Source organism: Myotis brandtii, unplaced genomic scaffold, assembly GCF_000412655.1.
Source record: "Myotis brandtii unplaced genomic scaffold, ASM41265v1 scaffold730, whole genome shotgun sequence".
Lineage (NCBI taxonomy): Eukaryota > Metazoa > Chordata > Mammalia > Chiroptera > Vespertilionidae > Myotis > Myotis brandtii.
The window spans coordinates 262,137-279,497 of record NW_005370887.1 but is presented as its reverse complement, the minus strand read 5'-3'; the positions used below and the strand labels follow the sequence as shown (position 1 = coordinate 279,497).

General features: G+C 40.3%; 1 protein-coding gene across 1 annotated transcript; it reads left to right on the top strand.

Annotated features, from left to right (window-relative positions):
* Positions 1-35: 35 nt before the first annotated feature.
* LOC102259374 (glycerol kinase) lies at positions 36-1,697 on the top strand. Its single transcript, XM_005882618.1, has one exon. It carries the CDS (start codon positions 36-38, stop codon positions 1,695-1,697), a length of 1,662 nt encoding a protein of 553 aa, XP_005882680.1.
* Positions 1,698-17,361: the final 15,664 nt, after the last annotated feature.

Below are 17,361 nucleotides of genomic sequence, written 5' to 3'. Positions count from 1 at the left end.
GGCCGCGTCCCCCAGCCCACCCGGAAGCAGGTTTCATGGCAGCGTCAAAGAGAACAGATGTGGGGCTGTTGGTGGGGGCAGTGGATCAGGGCACCAGCTCGACGCGCTTCTTGGTTTTCGACTCAAAGACAGCCGAACTACTTTGTCATCACCAGGTGGAAATAAAACAGGAGTTTCCCAAAGAAGGATGGGTGGAGGAAAACCCTAAGGAAATTCTGCTGTCCGTCTACGAGTGCATAGACAAAGCATGTGAGAAACTCCAACGGTTCAACATTGACCTTTCCGACGTCAAAGCGATCGGCATCACCAACCAGCGGGAAACCACTGTGGTCTGGGACCGGGTCACCGGGGAGCCGCTCTATAACGCCGTCGTGTGGCTTGACCTCAGAACCCAGTCTACCGTTGAGAACCTCAGCAAGAGGATTCCAGTGAATAATAACTTTGTCAAGACCAAGACGGGCCTTCCCCTGAGCACTTACTTCAGCGCCGTGAAACTTCGTTGGCTGCTGGACAATGTGGAAAGCATTCAAAAGGCTGTGGAAGAAGGGAGAGCCCTCTTTGGGACCGTTGACTCCTGGCTCATCTGGAACCTGACGGGAGGCGCGGAGGGAGGCGTCCACTGCACGGATGTGACAAATGCAAGCAGGACGATGCTCTTCAACATCCACTCTCTGAAATGGGATAAAGAGCTCTGTGAATTTTTTCAAATTCCAATGAACATTCTTCCCAACGTCCGGAGCTGCTCCGAGATCTACGGCTTAATGAAAGCCGGGGCCTTGGAAGGGGTGCCCATCTCGGGGTGTTTGGGCGACCAGTCGGCCGCATTGGTGGGACAGATGTGCTTCCAGGACGGGCAAGCCAAAAACACGTACGGCACAGGCTGCTTCTTGCTGTGCAACACCGGCCGCAAGTGCGTGTTTTCTGAGCACGGCCTGCTGACCACGGTGGGCTACAAACTCGGCAGAAACAAACCCGTGTGCTACGCCCTGGAAGGGTCTGTCGCCATCGCGGGTGCTCTTGTTCGCTGGCTACGAGACAATCTTGGAATTATAAGCAGCTCAGAGGAAATTGAAAAGCTTGCTAAAGAAGTGGGCACCTCGTATGGCTGCTACTTCATCCCCGCCTTTTCCGGGTTATATGCCCCTTACTGGGATCCCAGCGCCAGAGGGATCATCTGCGGGCTCACTCAGTTCACCAACAAGTGCCATCTTGCTTTTGCTGCCTTAGAAGCCGTTTGCTTCCAAACCCGAGAGATTTTGGATGCCATGAACCGCGACTGTGGGATTCCACTCAGCCATCTGCAGGTGGACGGAGGAATGACCAACAACAAAGTTCTCATGCAGCTGCAGGCAGATATTCTGTGCATCCCGGTAGTGAAGCCCACCATGCCCGAAATAACGGCCCTGGGCGCCGCCATGGCAGCAGGGGCCGCGGAGGGAGTCGGGGTTTGGAGTCTCGACCCCGAGGATCTGACCGCCTTCATAGAGGAAAGGTTTGAACCCCAGATCAATGCCGAGGAAAGTGAAGTCCGTTATTCTATCTGGAAGAAAGCTGTGACGAAGTCGATGGGCTGGGTGACAACGGAGGCTTCAGAAAGCGGTGACCCTAGTATCTTCAGCAGCCTACCCTTGGGCTTTTTTGTGGTGAGCAGCATGGTCATGTTAATCGGAGCGAGGTACATCTCAGGTATCCCATAAAGAAGACCATGCCCTGGAGTCCAGCAATGCAAGCTCTTTATCTAAGGAGAGACTCCAGCGATTCTGCCTCTTAATATGATGACACCATTCATAGACTCTGGTTTTATTTATAAGCCACTTGCTGCATGACCCCTAAAGTACACCTGTGGCTCAAAATAAAGAATATCCTGCAGAAAGGAAAAAAAAATCACATTGGTGTTTCTGACTAGTTTTTAAAGCTCTCCATAATTTTCTTAACCCTATAAGTAAAGCTTATCTCTCTCTATACTCAAACATAAAATGTATTTGTCAATTGGTCTAATTTCCTCCCTGACCTTCATGTTCCCATGCCTGATCTCCTACTTACTACATATATGCAAGACTTATTATTGCTCAAGTTCATTTGTTTATGCTACTTTTTTAGCTTTTATGTTGACTTCTTCTCCAGCTATTCATCTCCTGTTTATTTTTAAATGTTATGATCTGAATGTGTCCTCCCAAAATCCATATGTTGAGTCCTAACCCCCCAAGTGATATTAGGAGGCAGGGCCTTCGGAAGGCGATTGAATCATATGGGTGGAATGCTTGCAAAGGGATTAGCTTATAAATGAGCTTTCGGAGAGATCCCTAACTCTTCCACCAGGTGAGAACACAGTGGGAAGGAATTGGCTATGAATCAGAAAGAGTGTGTCTCACTTGACCAGAACTCTGAGAAATATGTTTCTGTTGTTTATAAGCTATACAGCCTATGATATTTTGTTATAGTACCCAAACCATGCTAAGACATCTTCCAAGGCCTATTCAGATGTTATATCTTTCAAGAGCATTTTATGATTACCTCATGCCCCCACTTCCTTTCTCTAAACTTCTAAAAAACAATTGCATTTTTTTCTGCACCACTTGAAACTTGTTACCTATTTAGGTGTAACTATTCCCAAACTCAATGGCTTACAAGAACAGCAGGATGTAAAGATCCAAGATGACCTCACCTACATGTCTGACAAGTGGTACTGGTGTTGGTTAGGGCACCTCCATCTTTCTCCATTGGCCCCTCATCCTCCGGTTGGCTAAACCAATTTCCTTCTGTGTCAGTCCCAGGGCAGATTGTTACGGTAGAAGCTGCGATGCCTCTCAAGATGTAGACTCCAGAACTCATCATAGCATCATTTCCACCATATTCTAAGTCATAATAAGTCACAAGGCCAGCCTAGACTCAAGGGTCATGTAAGTAGTCTCTATCTCTTGGTGGGCAAGCAGCAGAGAAGAATGGAAGGAGAAGAGAAAAAAGGCTGTAGTCATCTTTGAAAACAATATACAGTATTTGGGATATAATGACACTCTCTTTTATTGCTCTCCAATCACATGTGTTTTGATGTTATTAGTTACCAAATTCTGATATGAGTTCCTTGAAATTAAAATTCAAAACACATAGTTTTTTTTAAATTTCTTAAATGCTTAATTCAGACCTGGGTATACATTATTCTTTTAATTATACAGACTTTGCTAAACACTTCTAAGTATGTAAAGTCATTTAATTCTAAGTATGTTAAGTAATTTAATTTTCACAATGGCTATATGAGAGAGGTCTATTTTTAGCCCCATTTTACAAAGAAGGAAATTGAGGCAAGGTGTGGTTAAATGTTTTCTCAGGGTCCACAACTGCCAAGTCTTAAGTTGATAATCAAACCCAGGCACTCTGGTTCCAGGTTTCATGCTCTTAAGCAATATTCTTTATTTGTATTGATATTATGATGATACAAATTACCATCATTATTTTAAAAATATATTTTATTGATTTTTTACAGAGAGGAAAGGAGAGGATAGAGAGTTAGAAACATCGATGAGAGAGAAACATTGACCAGCTGCCTCCTGCACACCCCCTGCTGGGGATGTGCCCGCAACCAAGGTACATGCCCTTGACCGGAATCGAACCTGGGACTCTTCAGTCCACAGGCCAATGCTCCATCCACTGAGCCAAACCAACTAGGGAACCATCATTATTTTTATACCTGCTCAAATATATAAACACCCCCATATACTAGGTATGTTGTATATTAAAAGCTTGAGATGGCAGGGAACCCAGAAAATGTAACACTTCTGTATCTTCTTCCTTCTTTTGCAGGTATTCAACATGCCTTTTTTTTTTCAAGAAAAGCATAATCATGAGATACTAGATACCTTTTTAATAAATAACTTAAAACGATTAAGAAAATACTTTTAACACCATTGGTGTGATAAATAGAAAAGACAGCTGATATATTTTTAGACAGAAGGGTTTGTATAAAATACTGAGTTCTTTTTGAAGAAAACATAGACAAATCTAATAATCAGATACCTGAAGTTAAACCTCTCTTTTTTTGTTCTTTATTTAAATTTTTTAATTTTTCAATTACAGTTGATATCCAATATTATATTAGTTTCAGGTATACAGCATAGTAGTTAGACATTTATGTAACTTACAAAGTGATCCTCTGATAAGTCTGGTACACACCTTAGCCCCTCTTTTCTTTCTCTCTTCCTGGTCCTCTAAAATCTCCCACAATGATGTGAACACTGGGCATTTTTTTTGGTGTATTTACAGGACAAACTTCCAGTTAGTCATATCCTCAATAAACAATATCTTATCTGAGCTTGGTAATATCCTCCTGCTGTTCACATTAGCAGAGATTAGCACATGTCACAAATGAGACCCATACCCATGTGGGTCAGTTAACATGCCACCATTTGTCTTCTCTGTAACCTACTTGCCCTTAGTCACAAGCAGGATTTAGGATGAGAGACTAAAGTAGATTGATCAGCTGCCTCCTGCACACCTCCTACTGGGAATGTGCCCGCAATTAAGGTACAATGCCCTTGACCGGAATCGAACCTGGGACCTTTCAGTCCGCAGGCCGACGCTCTATCCACTGAGCCAAACCGGTTAGGGAGCTAGATATCTTTTTAATAAATATCCTATTCTTTCCGTTGCTTCTAAATAACTGTAATCGCCCTGGGGCAGTTTTCCTTGTGATTTTTTTTTTTTTACCTATAAGCAAGAAAATATGTAGTAATAAAACCTAAGTAATTTTAAAATGTTTAATGCATGGCATGGACTACTGAGAATCTAGACATGATCTATTTGATGGTACTTTAAACCATGGAATAATCAAGCAGACAAAAATCCCTTGACAAAATAAAGGAATTGGGAAGAGCCTTTATTTATTTTTAAAATATATTTTTATTAATTTCATAGAGGAAGGGAGAGGGAGAAATAGAAATTTTAACACCATTGGTGTGATAAATAGAAAAGACAGCTGATATATTTTTAGACAGAAGGGTTTGTATAAAATACTGAGTTCTTTTTGAAGAAAACATAGACAAATCTAATAATCAGATACCTGAAGTTAAACCTCTCTTTTTTTGTTCTTTATTTAAATTTTTTAATTTTTCAATTACAGTTGATATCCAATATTATATTAGTTTCAGGTATACAGCATAGTAGTTAGACATTTATGTAACTTACAAAGTGATCCTCTGATAAGTCTGGTACACACCTTAGCCCCTCTTTTCTTTCTCTCTTCCTGGTCCTCTAAAATCTCCCACAATGATGTGAACACTGGGCATTTTTTTTGGTGTATTTACAGGACAAACTTCCAGTTAGTCATATCCTCAATAAACAATATCTTATCTGAGCTTGGTAATATCCTCCTGCTGTTCACATTAGCAGAGATTAGCACATGTCACAAATGAGACCCATACCCATGTGGGTCAGTTAACATGCCACCATTTGTCTTCTCTGTAACCTACTTGCCCTTAGTCACAAGCAGGATTTAGGATGAGAGACTAAAGTAGATTGATCAGCTGCCTCCTGCACACCTCCTACTGGGAATGTGCCCGCAATTAAGGTACAATGCCCTTGACCGGAATCGAACCTGGGACCTTTCAGTCCGCAGGCCGACGCTCTATCCACTGAGCCAAACCGGTTAGGGAGCTAGATACCTTTTTAATAAATATCCTATTCTTTCCGTTGCTTCTAAATAACTGTAATCGCCCTGGGGCAGTTTTCCTTGTGATTTTTTTTTTTTTACCTATAAGCAAGAAAATATGTAGTAATAAAACCTAAGTAATTTTAAAATGTTTAATGCATGGCATGGACTACTGAGAATCTAGACATGATCTATTTGATGGTACTTTAAACCATGGAATAATCAAGCAGACAAAAATCCCTTGACAAAATAAAGGAATTGGGAAGAGCCTTTATTTATTTTTAAAATATATTTTTATTAATTTCATAGAGGAAGGGAGAGGGAGAAATAGAAACATCAATAATGAGAGAGAATTATTGGTCAGCACCTCCTGCATGCCCCCTACTGGGCATTAAACCTGAAATCTGGGCATGTGTCCTGACAGGGAATTGAACCATGACCTTCTGGTTCATAAGTCAAAGCTCAACCACTGAGCAACATCAGCTAGGATTGAAGAGCCTTTAGAATTCATGGCAAAAAGTGGGTAAATGTCTTTCTGAGTCAGGCATGGACAGGATGTCGTCTAAATCTCTTGGCATGGTGTAGGTGATGTTCTCAATAAAAATCAGAATCTTCCAGAGGATAAATTCTGGTACCAGTAACAAGGTACATATTATTTAGAAGACAAAAAAAAACCTTGGCCAAAGGAAGAAACATGATTTTCTTAGCCTTATATTCATGCAAATCATGACCCTATCTTTGGGAGGAAGAACAATTTTCCATGGTAATCATGTAATGAGAACATAACTTTATTTAATACTTGTTATATAGACCACAGTCATTTAAGAGATATGTAAAGAGTGAGAATAAAATCTTATCTTTAAAGAGTTTATAATTAGTTGGGGATAAGCAAGACACTGAGCAAATTAAAAATCAATAAAAGGCAATGTCTAAAGGATTTGCAAATTGAATGGTGTAAGAGTACTGTAAATTCAACATTAGTATAAAAATCTTATAGGAAAACCTACTCTTTAAATCATGTATTTAATATTTGCAAGCATAATATGGAATATTCCAAAGAGAAATAAACTTTTAAAATTTAGCTTTACCACTAAAGGTCTTACTCAATATCTTCACTCTTAACTAACAGCATCTTGATTGCAACTGTGACTTGGTATCCACATAGTCTAAATACCTACATACAATCCCTGGGGAGGTGTTCCTGACTGCACTTAACCCAGCTAATAGAAAGTGTTCATTGAAAATAACTAAAACCATAATATGTAATGGGGATTGTATGTGGTTTTCTTCTTTTCAGTTAATTTATTATATGTTGTTATATACTACTATATCATATCTATTACGCCAGAAATCATATATTCGCGATGTGTTCCTTAAAGGCAGAGGATGTGTCTTGTTACCACCTAGAATCTAGAGCTTTTAAGTATACTGGCTAAATAAACAAACAAAAGGATAAGTGGGCTTCTAATATTAACTCCTCTCCAAGGAACATATTTATGCTCCTAGCCACTTGTTCTGGTGCAATACATTTTCCCTTTTTCTTGTGTTGACTAATTTCTATCGATCCCCTAGCATGTGGTCCACACTGCTCTTGTCTCACACCATTCAGTGCTGCGTTATTGATTTCCTGCATCAGGACTCTTAAAATTATTTGCAGAAAATTCTAGTCTTTGCTGATGTGCTTATTCAAAGTTTGCTTTAAGTATAGAACCATTATCAGTTAATTGTGAGGGAGGCTCTGTTACTTTCCAGTGTTTTCTACAGCAAAGTTTGTTTGCTTGCTTGCTTGTTTTTTTTTGTAACTGCAAGTCAATACCCATCAGAAGGTTAAGAAATTAATCCAGTGGGTTGAGACTAGCTATTTTGGAAAGGAAAAAGGAGAAGGGATTAAAAAAAATAGAGGTGGGGGAGGGAAGGAGAGGGAATGGCTGGGCCAACCACTGGGGAGGATAGAAGGAGAGGGGAGGAGAGAGGAGAGGAGAGGAGAGGAGAGAGCAGTATGAACATTGTCTTATAAAAAATTTTGTATTTCTTACTTAGGACCATAGCAAAAAAAAAAAAAAAAAATTGAAAGCCACTGTCTACCACTACTCTCTATCAATAACTTATAGCCACGGGATGATTTATTATACTATTTGCATGACTTCATAACTTTGGCTTCTTTAATTTGCGTTTATTGAGCTAGTGTCCAGCTTTTCTGAATTCTGCTCATTTTGTAGAAATGGCACTTACATTTGTATCTTTTTTTTACAAAAATGACTTCCAGAATATGGCCACTTTGAGAATGATCTCCTGAGTTGCACAGGCCACCTAGATGGAGAAGCTCAGATGATTTGCTGTATAGTACTTAACAGATGAATGACACTAGCCCTGGGTAAGTGACAGAGTAAATATATTGTGTTAGACTGTCTCTGCCCTTATGCACAAGCCTAACCAGTATCTACTTGCTATCAGTTGGACTAGGAGTCTGAGCATTTGCAACGTCCTATAAAACTGGGCGGTCTCTACAGATAAAACTGGGCGGTCTCTACAGATGAGATGATCAATTCAACATTATATGTCAAAACTCTACAAGCTAAATTTTATTAAATTAAATTTAGGATGTCCCTGCTAGAACTAAACAGCAGGTTCTCCTGAGCTCCCAACAAGAAAAAGATCCCAAATGAGTTGCATGTGACCAGTTTATGTACTGAAATGCCCTTAAGATGTGACTCTAAAGTCACCTTATAGAAATTTTTGTACTTCTTACTTAGGCCATAGCCAAAAAGGTGGGGAGTATTAATTACTGAAGTGTTGGGGCCTTGTAATTACTGAGATGTTAAGAATTTTGGCTCACAAACAGAGTGTGCAATTCTGAAGAGACAAATGCACGTACTTCTGTTTGATAGGTGGGGGAAAGGGGCTCAAATCCTGACGTTGAAGACAATCCTCCCCACTGACCTAGCTCCATGCAACAGTGTTGCTCCTCAAAGATTTTGAAAATGAAAAAAAAAAATACTGCCAACTTGCTTTTACTGACAAAAATGTTTTATTAGCACTGACCAGTTTGGCTCAGTGGCTAGAGAGTCAGCCTGTGGACTAAAGAGTCCCAGGTTCGATTCCAGTCAAGGGCATGTACCTTGGTTGTGGGCACATCCCCAGTAGGGGGTGTGCAGGAGGCAGCTGTTGGATGTTTCTCTCTCATGGATGTTTCTAACTCTCTATCCCTCTCCCTTCCTCTCTGTAAAAAAATCAATAAAATATATTTTTTTAAAAAATGTTTTATTAAATGAAACAAAAGGATTCAAATAAAAGATCAAGGTGACCTCTCCATGTGGTGATATACAGGTTGAGCATTCCTCTGGCTCCATGTCTACTCAGAACCACTGCTCCTTACTGCTACCTGTTCCACTCATCCAGTCAACATAAATGTTCAGAGCACCTACATGTGCACAGTGCTAGGGGCCTGTATCTGCCCTCAAGGATCTTGCTCTCTAGTATGGGATATAGATACTAAATAAGTAAACCACTATATACTTACAAATAAATGCTAAGAAGTGGGGGAACCATGGTGCTAGGAAAATAACAGCAGAGAATGGAGGTTACTGTGAATTAATTCATGATGGATTATATTTAACCTGAAACCTGAATGATAAGAAGCCATCTATATGAAGGCGGAGGGGGGAATCTTAGGAAAGTGGGTTCCAGGCAAGGAAGAGCTTGGCTGGCTGAAAGAACTGAAGCAGACACCACATGAATGGCTGGGCCAACCACTGGGGAGGGTAGAAGGAGAGGAAACTAGAAGAATAGGTAGGAGGTGGTAATTCAGGGCCTAACAGGCTCTGGCAAGAAATTTGGATTTTATTCTAAGTGCAATGGGAAGCCATTAAAAGGCTTTTAGCAGGAGAAGAATCTGGTAAGATTGAAATTTTTAAAAGCCCACATTCAGTGAGTGGAGGTGAATGGGTTGGAGATAGGGACAAATGACCAAGAAGGACCACAGGGAGGCCATTTAGGTGGCAATTTTAGTATCTAGGTGAGAGATGATGATGACTGGGCCTAGAGCTATGGTTGAAGAAATGGGCAAATGACTTTGAAAGTAAACTGCCTGGACTTTGTGGTGAATTGTATTTCAAAAAAGAAGATGAAGGGATCAAGAATGGCCCCCCAAATTCTGATTTCAATATTTTGATGGATGATTGTTGGTATTCACTAAGATAGGAATGTCTAGGAGAATCATAGGTTTGGGGAGAAAATCAAAAGTTTTCTCTGGGACAGGATAACTTGAGATGCCTGAGCAACTTCAAGCAAACGTGAAAAGTAGGCACTTGGAGAGCAGGGGGAAATCTCTAAAAGGAGCTCTGCTGTGATCATGCTGATGTCTCTACTTGCCCCATATAGTTGCCTGGAGCCCCAGCTGCCCCTAAATGGGGAGAAGTGGTCACCAAAAGGAAACTCGACATTTTATTTAATCAAATCACATACACTGTTGCATTTGACTTGGCAACTCCAAGGTGAACTGCTGCCAAGTCAAATTTTTATCCAGATAATCAGCTGTATCTATTGTTACCACATCTGCTTCCTGCTTTATTGTAAACAGAAAAATTACCACAAGGTAGAACAATAGACAATATCAAGAATGGGAAGCAACTGGTATCAGTTGCTCCAATAGAAGAACACATGAGAAAGGAAAATGATGTTAAAAAAAAATCAGAGAGGATGAAGATGTAAGATAAGGTGCACCTCTCCATTTTAGAAGGGATATCAGTAGGTCGGCATTAAGAAGAAAGGAGTTCCAAGACTGTGTGATTGGTGTGAGGTCAAGGCAAGCAAGTACAGGGCCAGTTGGTGCACTTCAGAACTCCCCAGTGAACCAGACTCTCCTGTAGTATGTTACTATCTAGGGGCATCTGTATTGGTCTCCCCAAACCACAAGGCATCTCTTTTTCAGTGGGGCAATAAAGCATATGGACAACTGATCAAAAGGAGCCAGTTGGTGGTTTCAAGCTTGCATTTGACTTATAGCTGAGTAGAAACATTCAATATGTTTCTTAACATTAACTCTTGCCATGACCCTACATGGTCATCCCCATTTTACACATAAGTAAATGTAAAATTACAGAGGTTGGGAGATGTGTCCAAGGTTATACATCTAGTGAAGAGCAGAAGCAGCATTTAATCCAGGTTGTTCTGATTTTTATACTGCAATGTTACTAATGAGAATAAATGAGCTGAGTAAAAAATTGAAGAATCAATGAATTTTCTATGGTTTCTCATTTTAGTAGCCTACTTTGTTTTAATATTAGTAATATCTACCTTCCACTCATTAAAAATGTACCACAAATATTTTCTCGCTCTTTTTAAAATTAAATTTCTAAGACACATGACCTGTACATTGCATTGTGTGCCCACCACCCAACGTCAAATCATCTTCCTAATATTATTAAAAATTTACAAAAGCCAAATACATACATGAAAATAAATTCTGTCCAATGGAAAGAATACATAGGTCAAGGGAATAAATAAATAGGAAAACATTTTTTAAATTAGGGGATAGCGTGGTTCTTCGACATCTACAGTGAAGTATAAAATGTACACATTGCTAATTTTTAGAAATGCAGGAAATTTAACCCTTATTTTTCAATAAATAAGGATTTCATAAGATGGAAGTGAAGAAACTTCAAGATGCCAGCTCTAGGCAATTTATATTTCATTCCAATTAGTCTATTTGCCATCTTCTGAATTCACAATGTACTCTAATGCCTTTCCTCTTGCTCAAGCTATTTCTTCTCTCTATAACATCCATTGTCTCCTTTTTCTTTATAACTTCATGTACCAAAAGCTCAGGCATCCACAATGACTAGTCAAATGCAGCTTCTCCCATGAACACTTCTACTAATAACAGAAGTAAAAGAACATTTCCATTATTTTGACACCTCACATTACTTTTTAAAACTTTGTATATGTTTATATTTAGTCCATACACCATTACAAAAAGGGTCTGAGGTACTTTAAATGTATAAAAAAGAGATTGTAAGTAAGTTTTTACAATTGCAAAGAAAACTAAAGGTTGAAAAGTAAAATAGAAGCAGAGACAGATGATGTTACCTGATATTTAGGCCTAGCCTTTTATGACATTTATGCATGAATCCATTTGATTTTTAGAACAGTCCTACAAAGTGGAAAGGGTAGGCATAAGTAACCCAATTTTGCAGATGAGGAAAATTTGAGCTCTCTTTACAAAGAGCTAAAATGATCTTCCCAAGTAAAGATAGGCTGGGACCTGATCCAAATGTCCCAACTTCTAGTCCAGTGCTCAGTTTCTAATGCCAGCGGGGGAGACACCTGGGGAAAGCAGGGATGGCCCACTGAACACTTTCTTGGCCCATCTTGAGGTTCAAGTCCCTCTGCTGCTCGCTGACTCCCCACTGCCCCTGCCAGAGCTGATGCCATCCTCCACTCCTCCACCTCACCCCCGCTGAGTCTCATGGAGACTGCTTTCTTCATTAGCACAGCCTTTATTATGAAAATCACCCACTCCAGTTTTCTGGTCCCTCTGGGGCTAATTGTTGGCCAGATAAGGACAATGAGCTGAGTGTATACATTTAGGATTAGACATATGTATGTTAAGACAAGTCATGAACCAAAGGTCATAAATATAGGGAATGCTGTTTTGGTCTCAATAAAATACAGATCCTTCTCATAATAGGGCTGGCTATACCCAGGGTGTGCTGGGCGCGCGAGGGGAGGCATTGGTGGGCAGTAGGCTTCCATCCCTGCAGCAGCTCCCATAAAGGCTCGGTGCCCACCTGTCAGAAACAGGCTGGACAGGGGTCTCCTTGGCCTCTACTAGTTTGGTTAGATGCCTCTTACTCTGCTTCCAACTCTTCTAGATTTTAGAGAGGCGTTTTTGTTTTGTTTTGTTTTTTGTTTTTTTGTCGTTTTCTTACAAACTTTTTGCTCTGCATAAATATAACATAAGTAAATAAATATTGTGTTAAAAACCAATTAGGTACATTGATACAATGGAACACCACTTGGTCTCAAAAAAGAAGGAAGTCCCACCCCCTACAACAGAATGGAGGGACCTGGAGAACACCATGCCAAGTGAAATAAGCCAGTCAGAGAAAGACATGCACCACACGACCCCAATCAGATGTGGAATCTAATAGACAAAGCAAATCAACAAACAGAATAGAAAATAACAAATAAACCAATTTTATTCTTTCCATTCGAGACCATATTATATTTCCCCCTCATTATTATTACCTATCACAGAAATGGCCACATAGAGGCCTGCCCTGATCGTGTCTGCATCTCCTGATGAGATAGTGGATGCCTCTTGCCATAGTACCCAGTTAGGAAGCTGCCTCTGGCGATAGTAGCTGCCTGTCACAGTAGTAGCTGCCCAGCTGGGTAGCTGCCTGTCACAGTAGTAGCTGCCTCACAATCTTGTCCAGCCCAGTAGTTGCTTGTCATGTTACTTGTCTTGACTGTCTCCTTAATTTGAAAGCCTCTTGAGAGCAGAAGCTGTATTTTGTGCATCTTTGTGTCTTTCCCCTTTCGCCCAATGCAGGCATGCTTCATCATAGGCTATTCAAAGAGTTCAGCACGTGAGGTCATCACATAAGAGCTTGAAACATTCTGAAAACTAGAATAGACAGGACTTTTCCAGGAATATGCTCAGATTTTCTTATTGGAACTAGCATCATTGCTCTCCTGCAAAAGTGATATTGCCTTGAGTGTCCTAAATTATCCCAGCCTAAGTTTAACTTGCTCTATCAGTAGTCCGTAGATAAATACATTTTGGAGCAAGAACTCAGAGTATCTCCTTTAGGTTTATAGAAAAACCTTTGAAGCAATAACCAGAATATAGAAGGCAACAAGTTTCCACTGTTTATTCCCATTTATTTGCTATCCTTATTCCTTTTAAAGAAAAAGATCAAAGTCAAAATAAATCAACAAGTTATTGATTAAAGATATAAAATGATAAAAAGTAATGGCTATAGCGACAACCATTCCAACTTAATAAACAAAATCACCACTAAGAATCTGACAACATTCTTTGTGAATTAGAAATCCTATATAATAAAAAGCTAATATGCAAATTGTCCCCTCGACTGGGAGTTTGACCAGGGGGCAGGGCCTACTGCCTGCGGCCCCTCCCCCTGGCAGGCCCCATCATCCTGATCCTGCTGGGCTGGTCAGACCCTACCCGTGCACAAATTTGTGCCCCAGGCCTCTAGTCATTAAATAAAATAGACCACATCCTGAGTGGCAAATGAGATTTAATTCAGGATTTATCCCTAAGAGTAGCTTATAGGTGAAGATCCTTGAAGGCTAATTTCCCTGGTCAGAAAGAAACCAGGTACAGAATCCTGACCCTAGAGACTTGCAAATCTAATGGTAACATCACTCCCAGAATTGGTGAGCACCCTGTGACATCACTACATGGCCAATGGAAAGGAAAACTAAGTGGAGAATGGTAACTCCACTGACATGCATTGAGCACTTACCATGTACCAAATGCTGGGCTAAAGGCTTTATTTGCATCATTTTATTAATTCCCAGAACAATTTCACAAGGCAGGTCTCATTTTCACTCCTCTTTTGCATTTAAGGAGAATGAGGTTTAGAGAGCTTATGTGGCTTTCTCAAGGGCAGCATCTAGCTGGTGGCGGCACCTGAACTAACCCACCAGTAGGTTTGGTGCCCAAAGAAATTGGCCTGCAATTAAAATCCTATGTCCAGTCAGGATCAGTTACAGTGTCAAATACCTAAGTGAGTTTCTCACAAGAGCAGTACTCACACAGCAACAGGGTGAGGATGGCATCAGGGTCTCAGGAGATCTGTCTCCTACAGAACTCAGTTTCCTGGGAATGCAAGTACTAAATGGGTTTTCACAGAGCTAGTTATGCAGCCTAAGTTTCCCAGGCAGTTTTACCAAGGAATTGGAGAATAAAGCAGAAGTGTTTGTGCCCCCGGCCTCATCCCTTTGGCCCACTCATAATTTTAGCTATAGCATCCACCTCATGTGCTCTCTCCACTTTGCTAATTTGGGGCTTTTCCTAAAGCCAAAGGAGCTCACTTAACCTGCTCACAGCAGCTCAGAAGTGCAGAGAGTAATTGTCCCCAGGGACAGTCCTCAATCATTTGGGGTGAAGTTTGCCCCAGCCTCCTATGGGAGAAGCTGCAATCCTGAGGCTAATTCTCAGACTTCCTCAGAGGGCCCCAGAGAGCTAGAGCCCCAGTTGCTCATAGCTCAATGATACTAGTATATCCTATAACTGTTGTGCTTTCTACCCTATCTCACTTTCTTGCCCCTCACTCCTGACTCCTGGGATCACTTTCCATAAAGTAACTGCATAAAAGTTCTTAACAGAGGATCAGCTTCAGGGGAAACCAAAACTAAGACAGATGGCCAACTAAGAAACCAAGAGAGAAAACATGCCTGAACTCTCGGAAAATGCAACAGGCGATGAGGGAAACGGTTATAGAAGGGTAAGAGCCGCAGTTTGGGTTCCAAGCCACCACCATCTCTCATTTGAACTATAGCAGTAGTCACCTCACTTGTCTCTGTTTTTAGTTTTTATTTTTCCCTGACCACTAATTCTCCTCACAGAAGCCTGAATGCCCCTTTAAAATGTAACATGAGCTTACACATTCACTCAAAATCCTCCAGTCTTCCAATCCCATGTGGAATAAAATCCCCAATTCTACTATGGCCTACGGGCATGTATGATCTGGCTCTGGGATGTTTCTGCTGCTATTCTCAAATTTCACAACGATGGAGAGATTTTCTACATTGTTCTTTCCAAATCAGTAATTCTTCCATCCCCATCACGTCCATCACTCTCTATCCTCATACTCTACATACTATTTATCACTATCTGACATATTTTATACAGCCAGTTCTTGCTATTAATAGCAGTTATGCTCTATAAGGTCACCATGAATGCTAAATTAGCACATAGGGGACCATTGTTCTTAAGAGAGTTAGGTTCCTGTAAGTCTCTGGACACAACATTTCACCATCTGATCAAAATACAAACTTGCTTTATGTGTGTTTCTGTTTAAAGACATATTGTTTAATGTATAAGGTTGAGGTATTAACATTAAACTCATAGCCAACAATTATATGACTCATGCCTGAAAGAAGCCTATCTAACATACATATTTTCTCCATAAGGCACAACATAGCTTTCTTGAGCTTAGGAAAACTAGTGCTTGAGCACAATCCTTGAAGTCCATTGGAAAAAGAAAAATGACTCCCCTCCCCCCCAAAAAACCCACAAACATGTAAAAACTAATTAGACCATAAAAAGGACACTTGTCTATAGTATAAGAGCAGAAACAAGAAGAACATCACCTTGTTTGACTTCATCTGGGAACATACATATAAGGTAACTCAACTTTTGGCCATTCTGAACATAACTGTGAATGACTGAAAAAGTGCTGCAAGCATTTATTGGGGGGGGGGGGGTGCGTGGAGGTAACAAATACATTTTAGCAAGTAATCATATTCACAAATATAGAACCACAAATAATGAGGATAGATCATATTTATTTGTTGTATTATCTATCTCCTCTTCCTGACATTTAAGCTCTCTAATAGAAAAAACTTTTTCTGGTTTTTGGTGTGCTTTTTTACTTTTTCCTCAGCATGTAATCTATCACTGTCCACTAGAAATGTAATGTGAGCCACAAATATGAGCTATATATCCTATATAATAAAAGCCTAATATGCAAATTGACTAAACAGTGGAATGACTGGTGGAACGACCGGTTGCTATGACATGCAATGACCACTAGGGGGCAGGCGCTCAATGGAGGAGCTGTCCCCAGCCTGCAGGCCCCAGGCCAGCCAAGGTGGGTGCCAGAGGGGGGCCCTCTGATCACCCCGCTGGTTGCCCCACAGATCAGCCCTAATCACCGGCCAGGCCTAGGGATCCTACTCATGCACGAATTTCGTGCATCGGGCCTCTCGTGTAATTATAAATGTTCAGTAGCCACATTAAAAAAGAAACATTTAAAATTAACTTTCATAATGTATTTATTGACCATAATATATCCCAAATATTATTTCAACATTGACTCAATATAACAATGTTGACATGACATTTTAAACTTTTGTGTTTATTTGTTCCAATGTATATTTTGTACTTACTAGTAAAGCACACTTCAGTTTGGACTAACCACATTGCAGGTGCTCAATAGTCACTGTTTAGACAGCTTAGGTTTAGAACAATGACTAGTACATAATAATGTCCTAAGAACTATTTTTGAGTGAATTAACTTATTAATTGCCTTCTAAATCCCAGACACTGTACCGATACAGATACTTTAGATCATTTACTTTATACAACCACTCTTGTTAGTTGCTGTTGTCCCCTTTTTATAATTCAGTGACTGAGATGCATTAACTTCCCCACAGTCACAAAGGATTCCAAAACAAGGACTTGAGTACCCGGCCATAGAATGAAATCTAATGTCTCCAAATATGTCTTCATTAAAAGACACTAATAGAGCTCTACTTAAAATATGAGTTAAAAGTTATCTGACGATGGGAGAAACCACATGGTTCTGAAAGTATTTCAGGTTTGGCTAAAAATAGTGTGCATTGCATTTTTTTTACCTTTTTAAGAACCAGAAAAAAATGCTAATTAATAGAGTCATTACACACCTGGATGATTAAGCACACTGTCGCCCAAGAGCCCATCAGCTGTTCTTGTAACTTGCCAG

What these genes read in the sequence shown, in the direction of transcription:
- LOC102259374 (XM_005882618.1), top strand. Translation starts at nt 36, where the DNA reads ATGGCAGCGTCAAAGAGAACAGATGTGGGGCTGTTGGTGGGGGCAGTG.